Source organism: Xenopus laevis, chromosome 6L, assembly GCF_017654675.1.
Source record: "Xenopus laevis strain J_2021 chromosome 6L, Xenopus_laevis_v10.1, whole genome shotgun sequence".
NCBI lineage: Eukaryota > Metazoa > Chordata > Amphibia > Anura > Pipidae > Xenopus > Xenopus laevis.
Window position 1 is genome coordinate 138552350 of NC_054381.1, and position 19484 is coordinate 138571833.

A 19484-nucleotide genomic window follows, 5' to 3' on the forward strand; every position below is an offset into this window, starting at 1 on the left:
TTTTTTGGACAGGTTTCTTAAGTCCAACTGTTTATTCACAAATTCACTACCTGTCCTCACTGGATGTGACGTTTTATATAACTCTGCCTTAAGCTCTGTTACATTGGACACTTCTTAATTATCATTATAACCAATGTCAATAGTTACAAATGATTTTGTAAAGAAGCATTACTATTGGAAGGCTGCAGATGGAGCTCCAAAGGTGAAGGAAACTTTTGTTTCAGCTACTCACATGCTGGTACATAATGTCCCATCCTAAGTCCCTGCCTTGCTGTTTCTATTAATACCAGAGCCATGCCACTAACCAACAGATATTATTCATCCTAAGGTTTGAAATGCTTCTTAATAAATTGATTGATTTTCTGATGCAACATCAGCCTCTAATATCAAGCATATTACTATTTGCTAGAGACATGTGAGTGACTGCTTGGGACCTCAATCTGCACTTGAACCTGCATTTTATCTACTCAGACACACTACCTGATCCAAGCCCCAACAGCTCTACCCACAATAGACCCTCAACCAAACCGAGCCTTGAAATAAAGACACAAAGTCATCATATAACCAAAACAGAAGACAGTTGAGTGACCTGCAGACATATAGTTTCTTACTGCAGGACTTTGTATGTTCATCATTGAGTATTGCTCTGGATAAAGCTAGCCAGGCACAAAGAATCTTCCACTATGCTCCACAGAAGTAGGAACCACAAAAAGTAAAGAGTAGGTTAAAAAAAACAACAATTATTTCAAGGTGGCCATACATTTAGAGTTCCGCTCGTTTGGCAACCTTGCCAAACTAGTGGATCTTTCTCCATATGCCTACCATGAGGTGGGCGATATCAGGCTGATCACAACGTTGAGCATACAGCCAGATCAAGGACAACACAATATGGTCCTCAATCCAACGGGATATTTAACCCTGCCCAATTGACATCTGTCTGACTTTTGGCCAGCTTTGGATGGGGAAGCCCGTCGGATGGCCCCATAAAAATGTCCAATAAGCTGCCGACTTAATCTGTTGGCAGTTTATATCTGCTTGTGGGGACCTTTATGTTATGGTGGATGGTAAGTGCGTTTGTATAATATTTTTGTGATCAGGCTGGAGCCAGTCAAATTCTACAAGCCTGAATTTTGCTTTGTGGTAAAACAAAGTAGAGGAACATAAAAACACAGATAAGGCCTGGAGATGTTTACGTGTCCGTGAGCACAATCTCTCACCAGTGTGTAACCCTGCTGAGGTTTTTTTCAACTGAAAAATTATCTTTTCTGGACTATTTCCATCACTTGTAATACACTAGTGCCCTTCTAATCTAAACATGTAATTGAACTGAATTTTCTTTAACAGTGAATTATGTTATCTAATATTGGATGTGTAAGACACTGCTCAGAAGGAAAATACAATTTTGTCTTATAAGTTCATAATTACACTATAAAATTTCTTTTTTTTGTCTTTCAGTTTTCCTGGGAGTCACTTTATGATTAATTTACATTTTAAAAGTGAGGAGGGAGGATTTGATTGATCCTGAAGTAGGAGCACACTCAATTTGGGGCCTAATGCAGTTAACTCATAGACATAAAGTTCAATTTGTCTGGTTGGGTTTCCAAAGAATTTGATCTTGTCTTTTGAGTAAAACTAGTAGTAGGTATAGCTGTGTTGTTCTCCATGTTCAGCCCTCATTGCAAAGGCCAGATCCTATTGGAAGCTGATGCACAGCCAATGGATATGGTTATCGGTATAAGACCCAATCACATATAGATCAAGAAGGCAAATTATTTGGGTCCATACAAAGGCCAGTTGCATTACTGCTTTAGTCAAAAGCCACTGAGCAGGAAGTGGACATCCATTCATATATTTTACTCACATAATCCTAGTAAATTCAGTTAATTTGCCACTTTGTTGCACACAACCTAACCCTAATAAATGTCATTGTCATTTTTTGCACAGTACAGGGTATATAAATAAAAATATAGAAAAATGTAGATTAGAGAGCACCTCCCATCAATTGGAGAAACAGTGGATGGTGTGCAGGGTCTGAATTGTGAATCATTAGTGAGAGAAGAAAAAGAACTAACCCTTGAAATTGCACCTCCCCATCCCATAATCCGACCACTCAGTGAACCATCTTAAAACTTTTTAAAAATGTTTTACTTAGTAGGTTAAAAAGGATAACAAGCCCAGGTAAAGTATTAAAATAAGGTAAGGAACAGGGAGACAGAGAGACTGGAGGTAGGTAGTTGGTATTTAAAGGCTTCAGAGTGGGTCTCAGACCCGCCTAATCAACTTATAGCTGGCTACTAGTGTCACCAAGGAGTAGACTGGAGGTAAGTAATGGGTATCTTACAGCTACAGAATGGGTCTCAGACCCGCCCGCATATTCACGTTAAGGAAGGATTTTCAGCCTTCAGCTATCTGAGATTTAAACACCTCATTGTTGGCAATCTTGACGTAAATACTAAAGGTATCTTAAAATATTTCACAGTGAAATATTATTTGTACTTTTACAAATTCTCTAGCCAGGGGGATCCATAATGAGCTGAGCTCTGGCTAGATGCCTTTTCTGGCTTGCCCTAAAACTGGCCCTGTTAAAAATTCTACATTTTGCTTAGGACTAGTAAACTTTTCATGCTTCCATTGGAATTCTGTCTGTAATTGTCCCACCCAGCAGCAGCTATCACATATTTCTAGAGTTTATTGTTTAAGTATTGTTTCTAAATGCATTACAGTTCACTTCAAATCATGACCCTAATTAAAACTGACACTTTTTAACTCATCCAATAGGTATTTGGTGGTGCTAATCATCACCAATCATTGCTGTTATTGACATTTACACATAAGGTTAAATCGAAGCGAATCTTACTCCATGTTAAATGATTTGTGGGAGAGAAAGAACAAATATGCTCTGTCTGTACTTGCTCCATGTATCATTCCCACAATATTCCCATAACCATGGAGCTATGCTGACCACAAAGGTAATTTCGTTGAGGACCAACATTCACAAGAATTAACCCTGTCTCAAACACTTAACATCTCACTGACAAACATACATTCCTTTACAATTAGCATCAAGAAATCAGTTGCAATTCCATCCAATTAATAGAAAGCAGATGTTTGATTCTGTTGTCAGATTTTTTGATCCATTCCCCCCCCCCAATTCCCATATCCCCCCTTATATTCATGGCTACTCCTGTTTGTGAAGCAGCAGAAAACCAGAGAAAGAGTAAAGTGAAAAACAGGCAGCGGATGATGTATGAACATGTTGCATTTCCCCCCCAAAGACTCTATGGAAGGACAGCAGCGTGACAAACCTCAGCAAAAAATAGAATTCTAAAAAAATTCCTTCCATCTCCATAGAGGGCTGAAAAACAAGAGTAGGGTCTCTAAATATCTGTTTTGGAAACAACGTGTCTACAAGACACCATCCAACTGGATCTCGCTCAGTTACTGAGGATATAAGTCAATTGGGATTTTTTTAAGTCATCCGTTAAAATGATCATATTTGTGTTCATTATTATTATACACTGTATTAACACAGGCTTCTGGTCAGTAGGCTTTTGCTGAGCACATTGGAAGAACTCAACAGCACAAACTATGCCTTGTGCTGCTGGCATGTGTAATGCAGTATACCTCTGTATAGAGAAGGATGGGATGATCCATTTGAAAGAGGCATGTTCCAAAGCACATGTTTATTTTATATGCAGGAAACCAAACCTGCTTCAGTGGCACTTGGCCACTTACGGTTTGTAAGAAAGGCCAATAGAAAGAAGAAGCAGTTAAACCACAAGTGCTGGCTTACTCCATTTCCTAACTGCTTCCAAAGTAAATATTTTTAATCTTTTAAAGCTGAGGCCTTACCTAAACATACACTGAGTTCATAATTTGCGATGCCCTTTAATGGACCAAAATATGCATGGCTTAGAAGTTATTCTGCAGCATGAGTCATTCATTGGAGAGATTAAAACAGTCTTAAAACATTTATACAGCAGAACCATTGAGAAGCAGATTTGCAGCCCCAAAGGAAGGAATTGCAAGTGATGAAAGAACGTACAGATGGAGAGCACGGTACTGCTAAGGTCAGCTCACAACGATACCGATTTTTGTCTTGGACTTCCATTGCCTTCAATGAATGATGCTTTGACATGGCAGGATCACAGGTGGTATTTCTTTGAAATACCCATTATTATATATGGGTAGGGCCAGACCTGCTACTTTCCCAAAGCAATAAATCACTGTTGAAAAGCTGCTTATAGCTAAGTGAATAACAACGGGGTATGGCACATGTTTCTGCTGGGGTTTTCGTAGTGGCGCTAGAATCTTGCAGGTTGGAGTAGGCTGAAAGCTATTAAAATAATGAAGAAAATCCAGGACCGTTCATCATGCAGCATGTACATGTATGTGATCTAACTGTGATTACCTTTGATCATCAATCCCATTTGCATTACTGTTCAAGACAATTCTCCAAAGGTCTGAGGTCACCAGTTCCTTTTGGTCACTCACGGCACTGATACTGGGAAGCTGGAGCTCACAGGCTTTGCTCTCAGATAGACTGAATTCTCGAAAGGCAACAAATGACCGCTGGAGTTCATCCCAGTACTCCAAGCTACAAGGGACCTATAAAAACAATGAAAACTACAGTTATTCCAGCTTTAAAATTTAATATGCAAGAAAATATGCAAGCATGCAAATCCTGCCTTAAAAGACCTTAGCAAAAGTCGAAATAAATAAACATGAAAAATACACAACCATACATAGAAATCATTACTGAGGGGTGAGTCAGAGAACTCGGTGACTCACAATGGAATACATATATAAAAAAGAAAGACTACAATGAGCTAAACAAGAAGCATAACAGATCCCATAGAATGTTCATGTGCTCTAGTTCTGTTTACAGGCTTTTTATAACAAGATCAACAAGTGTCAGTTTTTATTCCGTTAGCGAGCTTTATTCCAGTGTACAGGACAGGGAGAAAGAGGTGGGTATAATGTGTAAATACACAGCCCTGTCAAAACAGAAAAAGTAACATAGATATTAGGAAGGTCACACCACCAAAAAAAGACTTATACCCATCATCCCCCAATAATTCCAGTTTGGCACTCAAAAATTAATTATAAAATAATGTTCATTTGCATTTGTGTTTTTTTGTGTCTGCGAATTGTGTAATTTCCAGAGTTGAGAGGCTTGTAGAGCAGGAAACATTGTTAGTGTGCTTAGGTGCAATATGTAAAGAAAACCCTGGAAGAACGATCTCCTCATGGAAAGTGTTAATTCCAGGGCTCCCTTGTATCCATGGGGCCTGTACTTCAAACATTGCACTTTATTATGGAAAATACCAATTCATGGGCGTTTAGTGCAAGTATAGAGGAGCGTATATTGACAAAAGTTCCTTTGTGAATGCCATTTAGGTTTTTATAAATAAGACATTTAAACTTTATCAGTATGTATGATGTATCTGTTTAACTGCATTGAGATCTAATTGAAATCTATTGTTGTGATCAACCAAACCTAAATCTAAAATGTCTGACCTACTGCAATGTTCAAAGTCACATTGCCACAATAACATCAGCCTGTCCGCCAATAGAAATCACTGGACATCATATTTCCTAGTTAGCAGGGTGGGCAGTGAGTGGGCTTATAACTTGGGCCCCCCTGGGTCCCACAACTAAGAAGAATGGAACCCTAATTTAAAAAATAAAAATCACCTGTACCCAAATCTAGCTACTTCATGCTCTGTTACAACCAATTGCACCAATGACCCACCTAATCTGGCCTTTTTCCCATAGGGGCTGCCCTTTTTCAGTCTGAAAAACTGTTGCATCAGTCTGGTGGCCCTTGACATTACTTTTTATGTGAGTAACCTAAAAGTGCTCTACTAATCTCAGAACACAGCTGGAAGACACCCGAGCACAATAATGTGTAGTCCAGATGCCCAGCAGTACTGAGCTAGAGGCCTTCTATCCACTTGCCTTGACTACTATAAGAAGCCTACGGTGTTCAATTATTCTAAGATGGGCAGATTTAAAGATGCACATCATTGCCCTCCTGTATATTTAATTATTATATACAGTCAAGGTACATATTGAACTCACAGGAGTAGCACTGTGGTTTTGTAACCCCCATAATAGCACCAGGAGAAACAATGCAGTTGGCCAGTACCCAACATCCACACCAACAACAACAGCAATTCACCTGATTATTACTCATTTCCGATGCTTCCCCAAGAGCTGGGTCATTTATATGTCTACATAATTGACTGCATGTGATTGAATGACTCACTAAGTGAAACTATTCTTTACTGAAACAATACAACCCTTACAGTAATGCTAAGACAAATATAAAAACTCTATGGGGCAAAGTCACTAAAGGGTGTATTTTCGCCTATGAAGGCTTAACCACACTTCGCCAGATGCAAATTCGCTAACACAACCCTAATTCACTAAAATGTGTGGTTGTGTCTCTGTAGTCAAACGCTGGCGAAGTTTTGCTAGCGTTAATTTGTAAGTGCGAGCATTTCATAGTGAATTTTAGCTAACGTTTGTTTCTGCCTAGCGAAACTTTGTTAGTACACTTACGCTTAGGTCACTTTGTATAGGGCGGGTTCATATTGGTTGTATATATGTCTTGTTTAAAGATGTTGGTGCAAATGCTGAAGTGCCAACTTATTATTAAGAATGTTCAAGGAAGTTGAATAAAGGCAAAAGAGATCCTCTAAGGCCCTAGACATGAGCCCACCCTAAAAAAAAGTGGCATGCTAGTCAAAAGGTAGAAAATAGTACAACTTTTACGGACAATCCCGCTTCAAAATATGAAAAAACGCCAGATTTTAAAAACTTTTGTTACTTTTTGACATACAGGATATGATGTCACTGACATGAGATTGAGGAGGATGTAGCTTCATCTTATCAGTTCACCAGGTCTAAGGTGGTGAAGGAAACTTCCCACTTAGTGAATTTGTGGAGTAACAATTGTTCGTCTGAGCGAAAATGCACCTGGCGAAAGAGATCTCGATCTCTTGCGCTAGCGAATTGTCCTCTACGCCTGTTAGTAAATTGGCAATTTTGCTAGCGACGGCCACTTCGCCCTTTAGTAAATCTGCTATGTTTAATTTAACAAACACTAATGAGGCTATGAATTAACATAGTTAAGGTTTGCTTCTGCTCAGTAACCTGTATTCTAACTCTCTAATTTCTCGTAGACCATAGGTGCTAAAACATATTTTATGAGCCGTAGGTTGGGTGGAACCAAGCAAGGACTGAATCATGCATTAATATTATCTGAGAACTTTGCAAAATTTTTGTAAGAGGGTGTTAAAACTTGCGCTAATATGATCATGATCATTCCTCTTGGAGATGGTGATCCTAAGCAATCAATCAGATGTTTACTTCCATTACTGAAACTTTATTGGTCAGTATAAGCAATACACATGGGGCTTGAGTCCATTATGTCACCTCCTGAACCTTGTTGCATTGATTAATGCTGATTTTTAGTGAGTTCACTGCAGGCAATTACCATTTAGGTCAATAAAGGGAAAATTTTGAGAGTTTTGCTGCCTGTGCCGTATGCCATTGACCTACAGGTGAACTGATGAGTGATCAGGCTTGGACTGAGCCGAGGATGAATCTTCAGTGCACTGTAGTTAAGTACAATATCATCAACGGAACTCAGGCTTGGTCAAACATGGCTACCAAGCACCAAAAGATATTCACGTAACCTAAGGCATCAGTAATATTTAAGGGCAGATTCAGTTTGATGAGAAAACATACAGTATTTAATTTGTATTACATGATAACTCCATTGAAGACTAGTGGAACACCAGAATTAAATTAGGATATACATTTTCCTCACCTAACTGAATCTGGGCAAATGCTTATTTTCTGCCATGTCCCTTAATGCAGCAACATAAAAGAAATGAATATTGTATCCCAACATATGTTTTTATTACAGTCCAATAAAAATCCCAAGATAACTCACACTGCTTATAATAATAAAAAACATGTATTACTAGAAATACTACAGGAAGATATTTTCACCGCAGAGGTCAGAGTAGAAATTAACAAGACTTTTAAGCCGAGCTCCAGAACAACATGTGTAACAATGAAGCAACTGATAATTTCTTGAGCTCACTGTTCCGGATTCCTACCACCTGTTAGAAGATCACGGATGAATCTCATTAGAGGGACAGTAAGACTTCACAGCTGGGCCGTTGTGTAATGTTCTGCCTATTTCCCCAAGAGGTCCAACCTTTTTTATGTTATTGCTTTATTCATAACCTTCCTTCCATTGAGACATTTAAACTGCCTTCGACAAGGCCTCGTTCAGGGTGGGCTTCCCTTGGAGATAATATTGCTCTTGTTCCAGAAACAACTGCTCTACAACAAGATGCACACAGAAGACAGGAAGCGTGTGTGTCTCTGTTATCTTTTGTGCCTACAAGGCCACCTAAGTGAAGCGAGGCTGAACACAATATGATGTTGTATGAGGAACTGGCTGCTGGTTTCTGCTGGGATTGTAACCCAGGCTTCCTCAGGATGAATACATGGCTTGCTTACTGTTGCAATGTTTCTCGTTTCTGTTCTGAAGCCAGCCCCCTCAAAACCATAAACTCTTCCATGTATTCAAGCAATGAAAAATGTCCACAGATCTTGAAGAAATAAAGAACTTGGCAAACGCGGATGTAATTTGGTATGAACATTTTTCATGTAACACTGATCGCTATCAATGCTGCTGAAGGTAATTCAGAGCTGACAAAAGTCTCATGTCAAAAACTATTCCAATAACTGTTTTAAATACAAAGGAAAATTTAAATGACAAACAGATCTCTGGGGGGTGGAGGGGTGTGTTTCCTGTTTTAGTTTCTAATCAGTGATCTAAGGTGACCTTCTGTACCAGTCGACATTGCAAACCCAATGTGATTACAGGTCCTTTAACGGCATGCACCTGCCAAGCAAATATTTCAGTCTGTGCAGTGTAAAAAGTCTCATGGCACAGACTGACTGGCCTTCCAGCGCTTGGATTCCATGTCTGACTTCCTCCCAAGAAGGCAAAGATGATATCTTAAGCGTTACGGAAAAATGACCCCTGTTTGGCTCCCATGCAATCAGTTAGATCAGTCCATTAGACCTGTGATGAGTATCCAAAAAAGCTGGGAGCAGAACGCAGCAATTTCTACTACACGGTCACTAAATTACAGAGAACCAGTCTGTACAAATGGCATGTTCTTTTTTTCTGGAATCAGCTTAGCGTGGATTTTATTAAGATGTAGCATTGGGAAGAGGTGCTAACAGGCCATGGTTTTCAAGGCTAATTTCTAGGGAAGATCATACATAATGGCAAAGTCTTCTTGCAACTCATGTCATTTTAATTTCACCTAAATGTAAGTCATGAATGCACTTCCCATGTATAGGCTAACATACATGGGCAGAGGATTTACTAAAATTTGGGATGCATGGACTTCTTGCCAAGAAACTACTACTGATATGGATTCAACATAGGCCAACAAAAACTGAGGAACTATAAGATGATCACCTGGTGACACAACCCTTTTGTCACATACTCACATAACCGTGCAGCAATTGTGACCTATTCTTTTTCCTTTTCCCCTTTTAATTTATTTTGCTTTTGTTTATAATTTTTAACTGTATTAAAATCGCAAAATAAAAACTAAAAAAAATAAAAAATAGATTAGTCATGGCCAAGAGTTGTAAGAGTTAAGGGATCAATACACAAAAAACAAAACAAAACCCCAATTACTTATATACACTTTTGCTATCAGCTACTTTCTAAACACTTGTGTATATATGCGCAAAACTTAAAGTAGACCTCAAATATACAATCATGGCCACAAATATTGCTACCTTTGTCTATTTTTCAAATAATAAACACATTCTGCTGGGAAATTGTTGCAAATGACAATGCTACGGATTTCACATATATACTTTTTTTGCAGTGGAACTGGAGGAAGTTCTTAAACCTTATCTTATTTCTAACTCCTGAAATGCACCGGACAAAATTAGAGGCACCGATTAGAAATTCTAAGAAATATCTGGATTTTATGTTGCGTTTATCACACTGAACATGGGGAGAAAAAATAAAAGCAGGGAACTGTATGAGGAGATGAGACGTAAAAATCGTTGCAAGACAATTTCCAAAGAGCTTAATGTTCCTGTTGCCAACTTACACAATATTATGAAGCGGTTTGAGGTTCAGGCACAATAGCTTGATCACAATCTCCTTGACTTGAACGAAATAGAAAAACTGACCAAATGTTTAAATCGAGGTGAAGGAATCTCAATCATAGATACCACAGTATCATCTCCATACTAGCCAACTCAAAGAAAGGGATATACGGTAGGAGACCAAGGAAAATCCTACTGCTGACAAAGAAACATAACAAAACCTTACAGGGCTGTGCCAATAGATGATGTGGAACTCACATCTCTTATAGCAATAATAATTAAGTTTTCAAAGAAGAGACCACAATTCCTACAGTAAACCATGGAGGAGGATAACTGATGTTTTGAGGTTGCTTTGTTCTGTGTCTTTAGAGATATCTAAAGTTAATGCATGGCAACAGTAAGGGTTACATTTACTATGGGTCGAATATCGAGGGTTAATTAACTCTCGATATTCTACCATCGAAGTAAAATCCTTCGACTTCGAATATTGAAGTTGAAGGATTTTCCGCATTTCGTTCGAACGATCGAAGGAAAAATCGTTCGATTAACGATTTTCCTTCGATCAGAAATTACTTAGAAAGCTTATGGGGAAGGTCCCCATAGACTAACATTGGTGCTTGGTAGGTTTTAGCTGGCGAAGTAGGTGGTCGAAGTTTTTTTTAAAGAAAATTTTAATTAAGTGGATTAAGTGAATCGTTCGATTTGAAGTCGAAGTCATAGTCGATGGTCGAAGTAGCCAAAAAAAACTTCGAAATTCGAAGTATTTTTCATTCTAATCCTTCACTGGAGCTTAGTAAATGTGCCCCTAAGAGTTTCATAAATGTTTTTAGTGCTAACAGTGCGGCATGTACACTCAAACCGTATCTGTACTTGGTGCCATCTAAAAGCTTGTGGTAAACAAAGGGCTACTCTATGATTTTGGGGTAATTCCTGAAGAAGTAAGGTGCATGCTATGTTTTGTGGATTTTAATCAGCAGCATGTAATGAATATATAGGCATAAAAATTAATATGAGCGACCCCATTATGCCATACGTTGTCAGCATAAACCTTCCCAAAATAAATTTTGATTTATATATTGGTCTGGTGACTTCATGACCAAAAAGCATTCATGTTTGTTGAGGCTTTAATTCCCACTCTAAGCATAAATGCATGTTAAAATGGGGCAACTGATCCTGTTTAATATGCTGAGTTCTTTTTTTATTCCTCATTTATTCAATACTTTAACATGCGTATTAGTACTACAGACATTGGGGCTTCAGCTTCATGGGCTGTAGTGCCAGGAGGGGGAAAAAATATAAACATATCTATTTAAAATAAAATGTTTTGAAGAACTATAATCCTAGCCTATAAGTGAAACTTTTCCTTAACTCGAAGCCTGATAACCATTTTAGATTTCTTTTTTCATTAGGAAAGGCTCCATACATCTCCAAATAATAGAAGCCATAAACTCCCCTCCTTTGTTATACTGGAACCAGTTGAGAAACCACAAGCATTCAAGTACAGGAAATCATGATTTTATAACATTTTAATGTGATCTACTCTTGGGAACCAGCACTAACCGAACACTATTTGTGTTCAGGAAATATTTCACTGTATAGCTGCTGTGCATTGCAGCGTGGCGTACAGCTGTGCACGTTTCACCTGTGCCGCCCCCTGGTACTGAGTCTTAATGTTCTGCATCAATATTACCTTCCTGTACGGAAAGCTCACTAAGTACAAACATGGATCTTAGTCCGGGCTTTTATTTTCCCTAGGTATTATAATATGGTAATTCAAGAGCCCTGAGAAATACTTTTTAACCTTTTCAACGAAATATGTAACTATTTTCCTTTATTACAATCTCGCCCCCCCCCAGTTTCTTTTTTCATTTCTATGTGACCCGAGTTTATCAGTTTATCAGGCAAGTTATAAGCGTAGCGAAATGCAGGTGTGCAATATAAAATAGACAAGATTTCACAATTTATCTGTAAATCTCATTTGGAGAAATGTCTATAATCTTAGTAATAATATATTTGCAACAGAATTGCTAGGAATGTGCCAAGGATCAGACATGTGGTCTCACTTTCTGTACTGTGAGGCCATTGCAAGGTTTTATGGAGTGGGGGGGGGGGTAAATAAAAGCAGGAGGAAATGGTTAAAGATGGTCTTTAACCAGCAATCAAGGTTGACTGGATACCGAAAAGTCTTTAAATAGTATTGCCCAGTCTTCTTGTGAGGCACCTCCGCCGTAGGTGCAAATAAGTAATCCACCAAAAAATAGAACACAAGAAGATAGGCGCTGAGGCAGGATTAACTGCTAAATCATCAGTGTTTATTTGCCAACAAGTGTTGGCAAATAAACACTGATGATTTAGCAGTTAATCCTGCCTCAGCGCCTATCTTCTTGTGTTCTATTTTTTGATGGTCTTTAACCCTCTGAAAAGTCTCTAAGTGTCCCAGAAGCAGAAAAAGGTGGTGGCAGGGCAAGAAGGCAGGAAACACAGCTGAAACCTCAGCTACAATGATTTTTTTTTAAGAACAGATTTTCCAATTTTGTGCAACCTGTAGTCCTATTAGTAATGTTTTGTGGTTCAACAGTGGCTTGAAGAACCACACGTTTCACATCCTTGATTTATTTAGAATTACAGTAGAACCCCCATTTTACATCCAATAATTTTAAGTTTCCCCTCACTTTACATTGTTGTTTTTAGGGATGCATTGAATCCAGGATTCGGCCTTTTTTCAGCAGGATTCCTTCTGCCTGGCCGAACCAAATCCGAATCTTAATTTGCATATGCAAATTAGGGGCAGGGAAGGAAATCGCTTGACTTTTTGCCACAAAACAAGGAAGTAAAAAAAGTTTTCCACTTTCCATCCTTAATTTGCATATGCAAATTAGGATTCGGATTCAGTTCGGTATTTGGTCGAAATCTTTCGCAAAGGATTCAAGGGTTTGGCTGAATCCAAAATAGTGGATTCAGTGCATCCCTAGTTGTGGTCCCACCTATATATTATGCATCATAAATCATATTACATTCCTGGATTTTACACCATTTTTTTCTGGTGGACTGAAAAATATAAAATGGGGGGTTCAGCTGAATTCCTTCACAAGCTGGCCCCCCAATGAACCCCTATAAGATGCTGAGCCACAGTATCTTCGGCATATGAATGACAGTTTCAACCCAAAGGCAAACTGCAGGCAGCATTCTAACACCGATGTGTACAATTCAGCATTGCAAGATATTTCCTCCTCCTGTTGAGTAGCTAAAAGCTACCAGGCCCCCAATCCTTGGGAAACGTTATCTGTTTTGAACTCATACAGTGAAACTATTCATTAGTCTGAACCCCCACTGAGCACTTTATACAGCAGAACCATCTGTATTCCTGGGACATCAACCAGCTGTTGACTCTTTTGTGTTCCTCTATGCTGTAGATATTATTTGTCAACAGGAAAGCCATTAAACCACCATATGAAGTAGAAGGATTAATAAATAAACTGGTTATCAGCATGGGTAAAAAATAGGCCGATTATAATGCTGAACTCTGAAACGCTCCCTTCAATCTTACCTGTAGCCTCTGAGCGCCTTCTGATATCACCAATACTTAAGGTGTTCACCAAACATGACATGTGCTATGCTCTATAGGGAAAGTATAAGGGTGCAGCAGGATTAAGGAAAAAATGTCAGGAAGTCATAAAGTGTGTGACTGGGGGTGAAGTATAACGGACAGCAGCAATGCAGACCTGTACTGAAACTCTATGTATGATCCTCACAATATACTGAGCAAAGCTAAATTTCCTGAAAAAACAGCCAGCCACAACTCTTTATTGTCTCCCTTGGATGAGACACAATGTTCTGTATACAAATTCCATAATATATTGTTCTGAGCCTACTTGTTCGCAAACACAAGCCAGAGACTAAAGTACCTTTGTCTCCACAGCATTAAAAGATATTTTAATTAGTTACATACCTGTTACTGTGCCATTAAATTTGTTTTAATCCACTTAATTAATCGCTGAATTCTTTAAGGGAATCAGACAGCTGCGGCCAATTGTCCCCGTCTTTGAGACAATCTGATACTAGAACACCATGTCAACATCTTTTTGTTACGAGTCGGGGCCCACTACAGAACCTGATCTTGGCCCCCCCCCATCACAAATATTAGATTTAGTACTAAAATATAGCATGATGGTGGGAAAAAGGGCCACTGAAAGTTTTGCTGCTGTGGAATCCATGGGGAGATTCTGTGGTCTTTTGACAGGTCACTCCCACCATATGTTTTGTGATGCAATTGGATCATTTTGTTAAAATATTTTATTGGTAAGTCCATTGATATCACCTATTTACAATAAACATGAGACACTAGAGTCTAAACCTAATGGCCTGGAGGATTGTGCACACACACCTGGCTTACTAAAAACCTGTTTATAGTTTTACTATGAATACACCTCTTAAACCAACCTTCCCCAGACTGTATATTAACTGGGCAACAGATATCCCTTTCATGATGCCGGATGTCTGAGAGGATGTTTTGGAATCAGTGTATAATAGGACAAGATGGTGCAATTCCAATACCTTCATAGGACATATCTGACACCCCATAGAGTGCACAATATCACCTCCACTAATCAGGACTTGTGCCCTATATGTAACTACTCCCCGGGCCACTCTTATACACATGGTCTGGTCTTGCCCCAAGATACATGTATTCTGTAGAAAGGTTGTTTTGTTTTTTAAAAAACCCTCCCCACCCTCCGCCACGGATTTCCATAGGAAATCCGGTGACGGAGCTGAGGGGGTGAGGGGTAGGGGGTCCGAGGAAGACTGCGGAAGTGATGTCACACGCACAGGGCGCTGACGTCACTTCCACTGGATTTGTTGCGTGACCTCATAGCGTAGGTGCGTGACTTCAGCGCACTGGCATGTGACATTAGCGCACACAATGTAGGGTTTTGTTTAGGTCCGATGCCTAGGGCGGCATCGGACCTAAATACAGCCCTGCCAATAAGTCAAGAGCCCAACCCATAATTCTTAACCAAATTGAAATGATATCACCATCCCAGAAAGATAGGGCACTTAGCATTAGAAATTAATTGGAAATTAATGGAGACCCCCACCATGGAGCAATGAGTCACAATGGCAAATTATAATATTCCCCTCTATCCGTTAATGTACCAACAAAGAGGTTTCGCAACTAAGTTTGGAATAATTTAACAATTTATTAAGAATTATAGCTACACTTTTCCTTTATGGCACTCATGAACATAAATATGTATCTACAAAGGTCGGCACTACTACCAGTTGAAGCTGTTAAGTTACACTCGGAGGACCATTTATTTAAGATGGAATTTTAGTGGTTTTAGAGGTTTTTGAAACCACAAATAAACTCACGTTCTCTAAAACTACAACTAAACTTTCTTTCTCTAAAACCATGAATGTCATGACATTTATCAAAAATCTGAAAACAAAAAGTACAAACAGAAAATTACCCTGAACAATCTGAAAAAAATATATGAATATCTCTAAAACCTCTAACAATTAGAGATTTTTGGACAATTACTAGCAAAAAAAAATCCAAATTGATTAAAAATAGTCCAAAGGATCAGCGCATCTCCCACTGACTTTACCTGGCAAAGTTTTGTATTAGAGGTTTTTGTGGCTTTTACACTTAATAAATCTTGAAAAATAGGAAAACCGTGAATTTATAGAGATTAGTGAAAAAAAAAAATCGAAATTCTTTTATTAGGAAATGGGCCCCTCGATATATGCTTGCAAGTCTAGACAGCTTGGTTCTGAACTCTTTGCTTCATATGTATATTGAGATTGTCTACTTTGCTACTAACTGAATGTTTCAAATATTTTGTAACTGCATTTTTATGTATCTCAGAGCTAGAAAAAAATTAACTGTAAATAAAAAAAAAAAAGAAAGAAAAGAAAAAGACACGAGATGTTAAAATGGGTTCAGATAATGTCCTCTGGGTTGGTGTTTATTAGATTAAAATATTCTCTATTCTCATAACTAATCTAGAACAATCATTTGAAAAATGTAGTAAAGAAAACATTGGGATCAATGTGCTCCGCAGTCATCTATTAAAGGAGGACATGATAGTCCACATCTCAGAGTGTGGCTTCAATATTTGATATAGGTTCTGTCATAAGGCTCACTGTCAGGTAATGACCACATTGGATTGCGATAAGCAATAAGATCTTATTTCCAAGATGGAACAATCAGATCAAGTCAATTTGACACCACGTGTGATGTATTAATCATCAGTCGGTTTCTCAGTACTGTGTCTTGAATAATTCACTTCCCCATAACACTGCATCTCATCATGGCAGACACATAGCTACACTGGAAAACTCGATGATATTACAGTTCCGAACTGTGCAAAATGTTGAAAAATCCATGATATAATTAGTAATAAATATCCTAACGGTGAAAGGATGTCAGATACATATGGGATAAACTTTTCAGTTTTATCTCACAGATAACACCACTCTATTGTCCATTCCAAGATGACAAAATCACCTGAGTTTGGGATGATATCACTGATAAGTAAGACTGATAGGAAAGTAGTGAACATACAAAGTGTCATGTTTCACCAGTGTTTTGGGTGATGACACAGATAAGAGGAAAAGCAAAGTATTGCCTCAATAAATAAAAGAGAATACTTTAAGGGAGAAAACTACATATAAAATATGTAACTCCATCCTAGTACTCGGAAAATCCAAAACTAGAACTGTACTTTCAGAATTGAGTCATCTATAATCAAGCCATGATTGCCACATTTCTAGGAATTTGGCATGTATTTGTAAAGGTGGCCATAGAAGCACAGATAATATCGTACAAAACAAATTTTTGTACGATATTCAGTGTGTGTATGGTGGGAAACGAGCCGACCGATTTCGGCAGAAGACTTGGATATTGGTCGGCTCGTCAATCGGGCTGGATGGAAAACTTTGATCGAGTGCCTTTGAAGGAACATTGGTCGCTGTTAGTGCCAAATACAGGTAGAATTCTATTGTTTCAGCTCTACACGTGTGTATTGAAACAAACGATCTTTCTTGGAAAAATCTTTTCCGAGAAAGATCGTAATTGTTACGGCTATGGCCACCTTTAGAAAGCTAGTATGTTTTTTGTTCATTATGATCCAATCAAGTTTGTGCTTAAAGGCTCACTGTTCAAATATCTTACACAGCTGTTAGTACCCCAGTGTCCTCAAATATGTTGATCAATCCCATCTCTGTAGCTCTTCCAGGGCCCATAGAAAAGAATATGAATTCCCAGGGGTGTAACTAGAAGTTGCTGGGCTTCCCGTCCAAAATCAATCTTTAACAAGATGATCTTAATAGTTAAAAATTAGAAATTGCCCATTAGTCAGGACCACACCAGGTTCTGTATATCCGGGCACTCCAGCAGTAAATGGGTCTGTTGTTGCACCTGTGAGTTTGTACCTGTACTAAAAGTAAGTAAATAGGTACATATAAACTATCAATGAATATTAACATGAAATTGGTTGTTATTTTCAGTCAATTGTGAATACACAAATGGGTCCAGATTTAAACAAAAAGCAAGAGGCGGAGAAGGAAATGCAGAAGGGGGAGGGGGTGCAGAAGGATAGCAAGCATTCCTGAGTGGTGTTCAGATCCCATGAAGGTTTACAGAAAGGTACAACAGCAAATATAAATGGTTTTCTGTTTGTTGCAGAGGCAAAATGGTAACTTTCCAAAGCTGGGAATACACATCTGTGATGGATTTATGAAAACATAAGTACATGTTACCCTGCCAAGTGCCCTCTGCCTGAAGCACCATCTGCAGCACAGAGACGAATGCATTTCACTCATGTTAGCATCTCTGGCTTTTCCCTTTCAGCTCCAAGGATGAATAATGATGTAGACACCTGCCTATTCAAAAAGAAAACATTTCTATATACTGCACAATCAGAATGTAAATTGGAAATAAGTAACTCCTGTGGGGTCTGAAGATCACTGATGATACGCAGTTTTCCTTTCAAGGACGTTTTCTTTACTCCATATAATTAATATTACGCTCATGGCAGGATGCAATTTTGGTTTTAAAGGGAACAGGTAGGCAAACAGTATGAAAATTGTTATCACTAACTTAACATATACCCTAACACATTCCTCTGGAGGCTAAAGCTCCCCATAGACGCGACGATTCTTCTTGCCGAACGACCGATTTTAGTGAAGTCCGACCAATCCTTCGAAATTATCGTGCAGTTAGTGGGATTCGAACGATCGTACATCTTATGATTTTTTGGCCGACATCTGTCAGGAAACTGATCGGGCAGGTTAAAAAAAATTTGTCGGTGCAATCTATCTATGTTTGCAGAGCCAAGCGGGCAGCTTCCTGGCAAATTGATCTTTTTAGTTGATGGTCAATTCGTATGATCGTTCCGAGAAAATCGTGGTCTCACGATGAGGATCGGATCTTTTAAAAATCTCAACATCTATGGCCAGCTTAAGTCGGGTACAATCTGGCAGCTATTGACAAAAACAATGCCACCAAGCCAGTGGCCTTAGTGAAATGACAGTGGGAAGGAAGCAATGGGGAGCATCCACTGAGCCAGTAGGGACTTAGGCCATTACGAATGGGCTAGTATGGACTATAGGTGCCTGCGGAAATGCCTCTTGGCAAATATGTGATAACGCAATGGCACTAAGTTGTTGCTGAGCCAGTAAAGCGAAGTTGTGATCATCTTCTTTTGTCAGGGCTACAGTAAATAACTTATTGTTTTCTGGATTACGAATGCATTTCAGTGACTACCTGCAGAAGATATGCCATTGCAATGTCAATTATTTGCAATACAGGTTCAACCAAAAAACACATATGAAAAGCCTCAAGCATGGAACGGTTCATCCGATTCCAATTTCCACACAAATAACAATAGTTGAAGCAAAAACTCGAGTCGTAGCGCTCTCGCTTCCAGAAGGGCCATTTTTCAGACAAACACAGGAACATTCTCAGCTGTGCAAGCAAACACACATTGATTTGATGTTCCAGAGCATCACTGTGTTCCGAGGCTCTTCAGAAACTATTATGGATGAATGTTGGAACAAAAATCTAGCGTCGCTTAATGATTATGCAGCACCAAACACAACTCAACACCTTACATCTAATTTAAAAGGGACTTGTTTAGAAGAATGCAATGTGCATATTTTGGACCGAGAAGAAAAAAGATTCCTGAATAGAGGAGGGGCCTGTGACAAAACGCTTGTCATCCACATACAATGACACTTTGACATCCTTACCCTGACAGTTTCACAACAATTAACACTTCCAGTCATCTACATTGAAAAATGAGCATCTGACT

The 19484-nt window shown here is 38.8% G+C and overlaps 1 protein-coding gene across 2 annotated transcripts in view; it reads right to left on the reverse strand.

Moving 5' to 3' along the window:
• Positions 1-19484, reverse strand: part of vps13b.L (vacuolar protein sorting 13 homolog B L homeolog) — a 591067-nt gene that overhangs the window by 73546 nt on the left and 498037 nt on the right. For both annotated transcript variants that reach the window (XM_018268144.1, XM_018268145.1), the window contains exon 40: positions 4412-4608. In XM_018268144.1, the coding sequence (XP_018123633.1) occupies positions 4412-4608 (197 nt within the window). The remainder of the gene's footprint in view (positions 1-4411; positions 4609-19484) is intronic.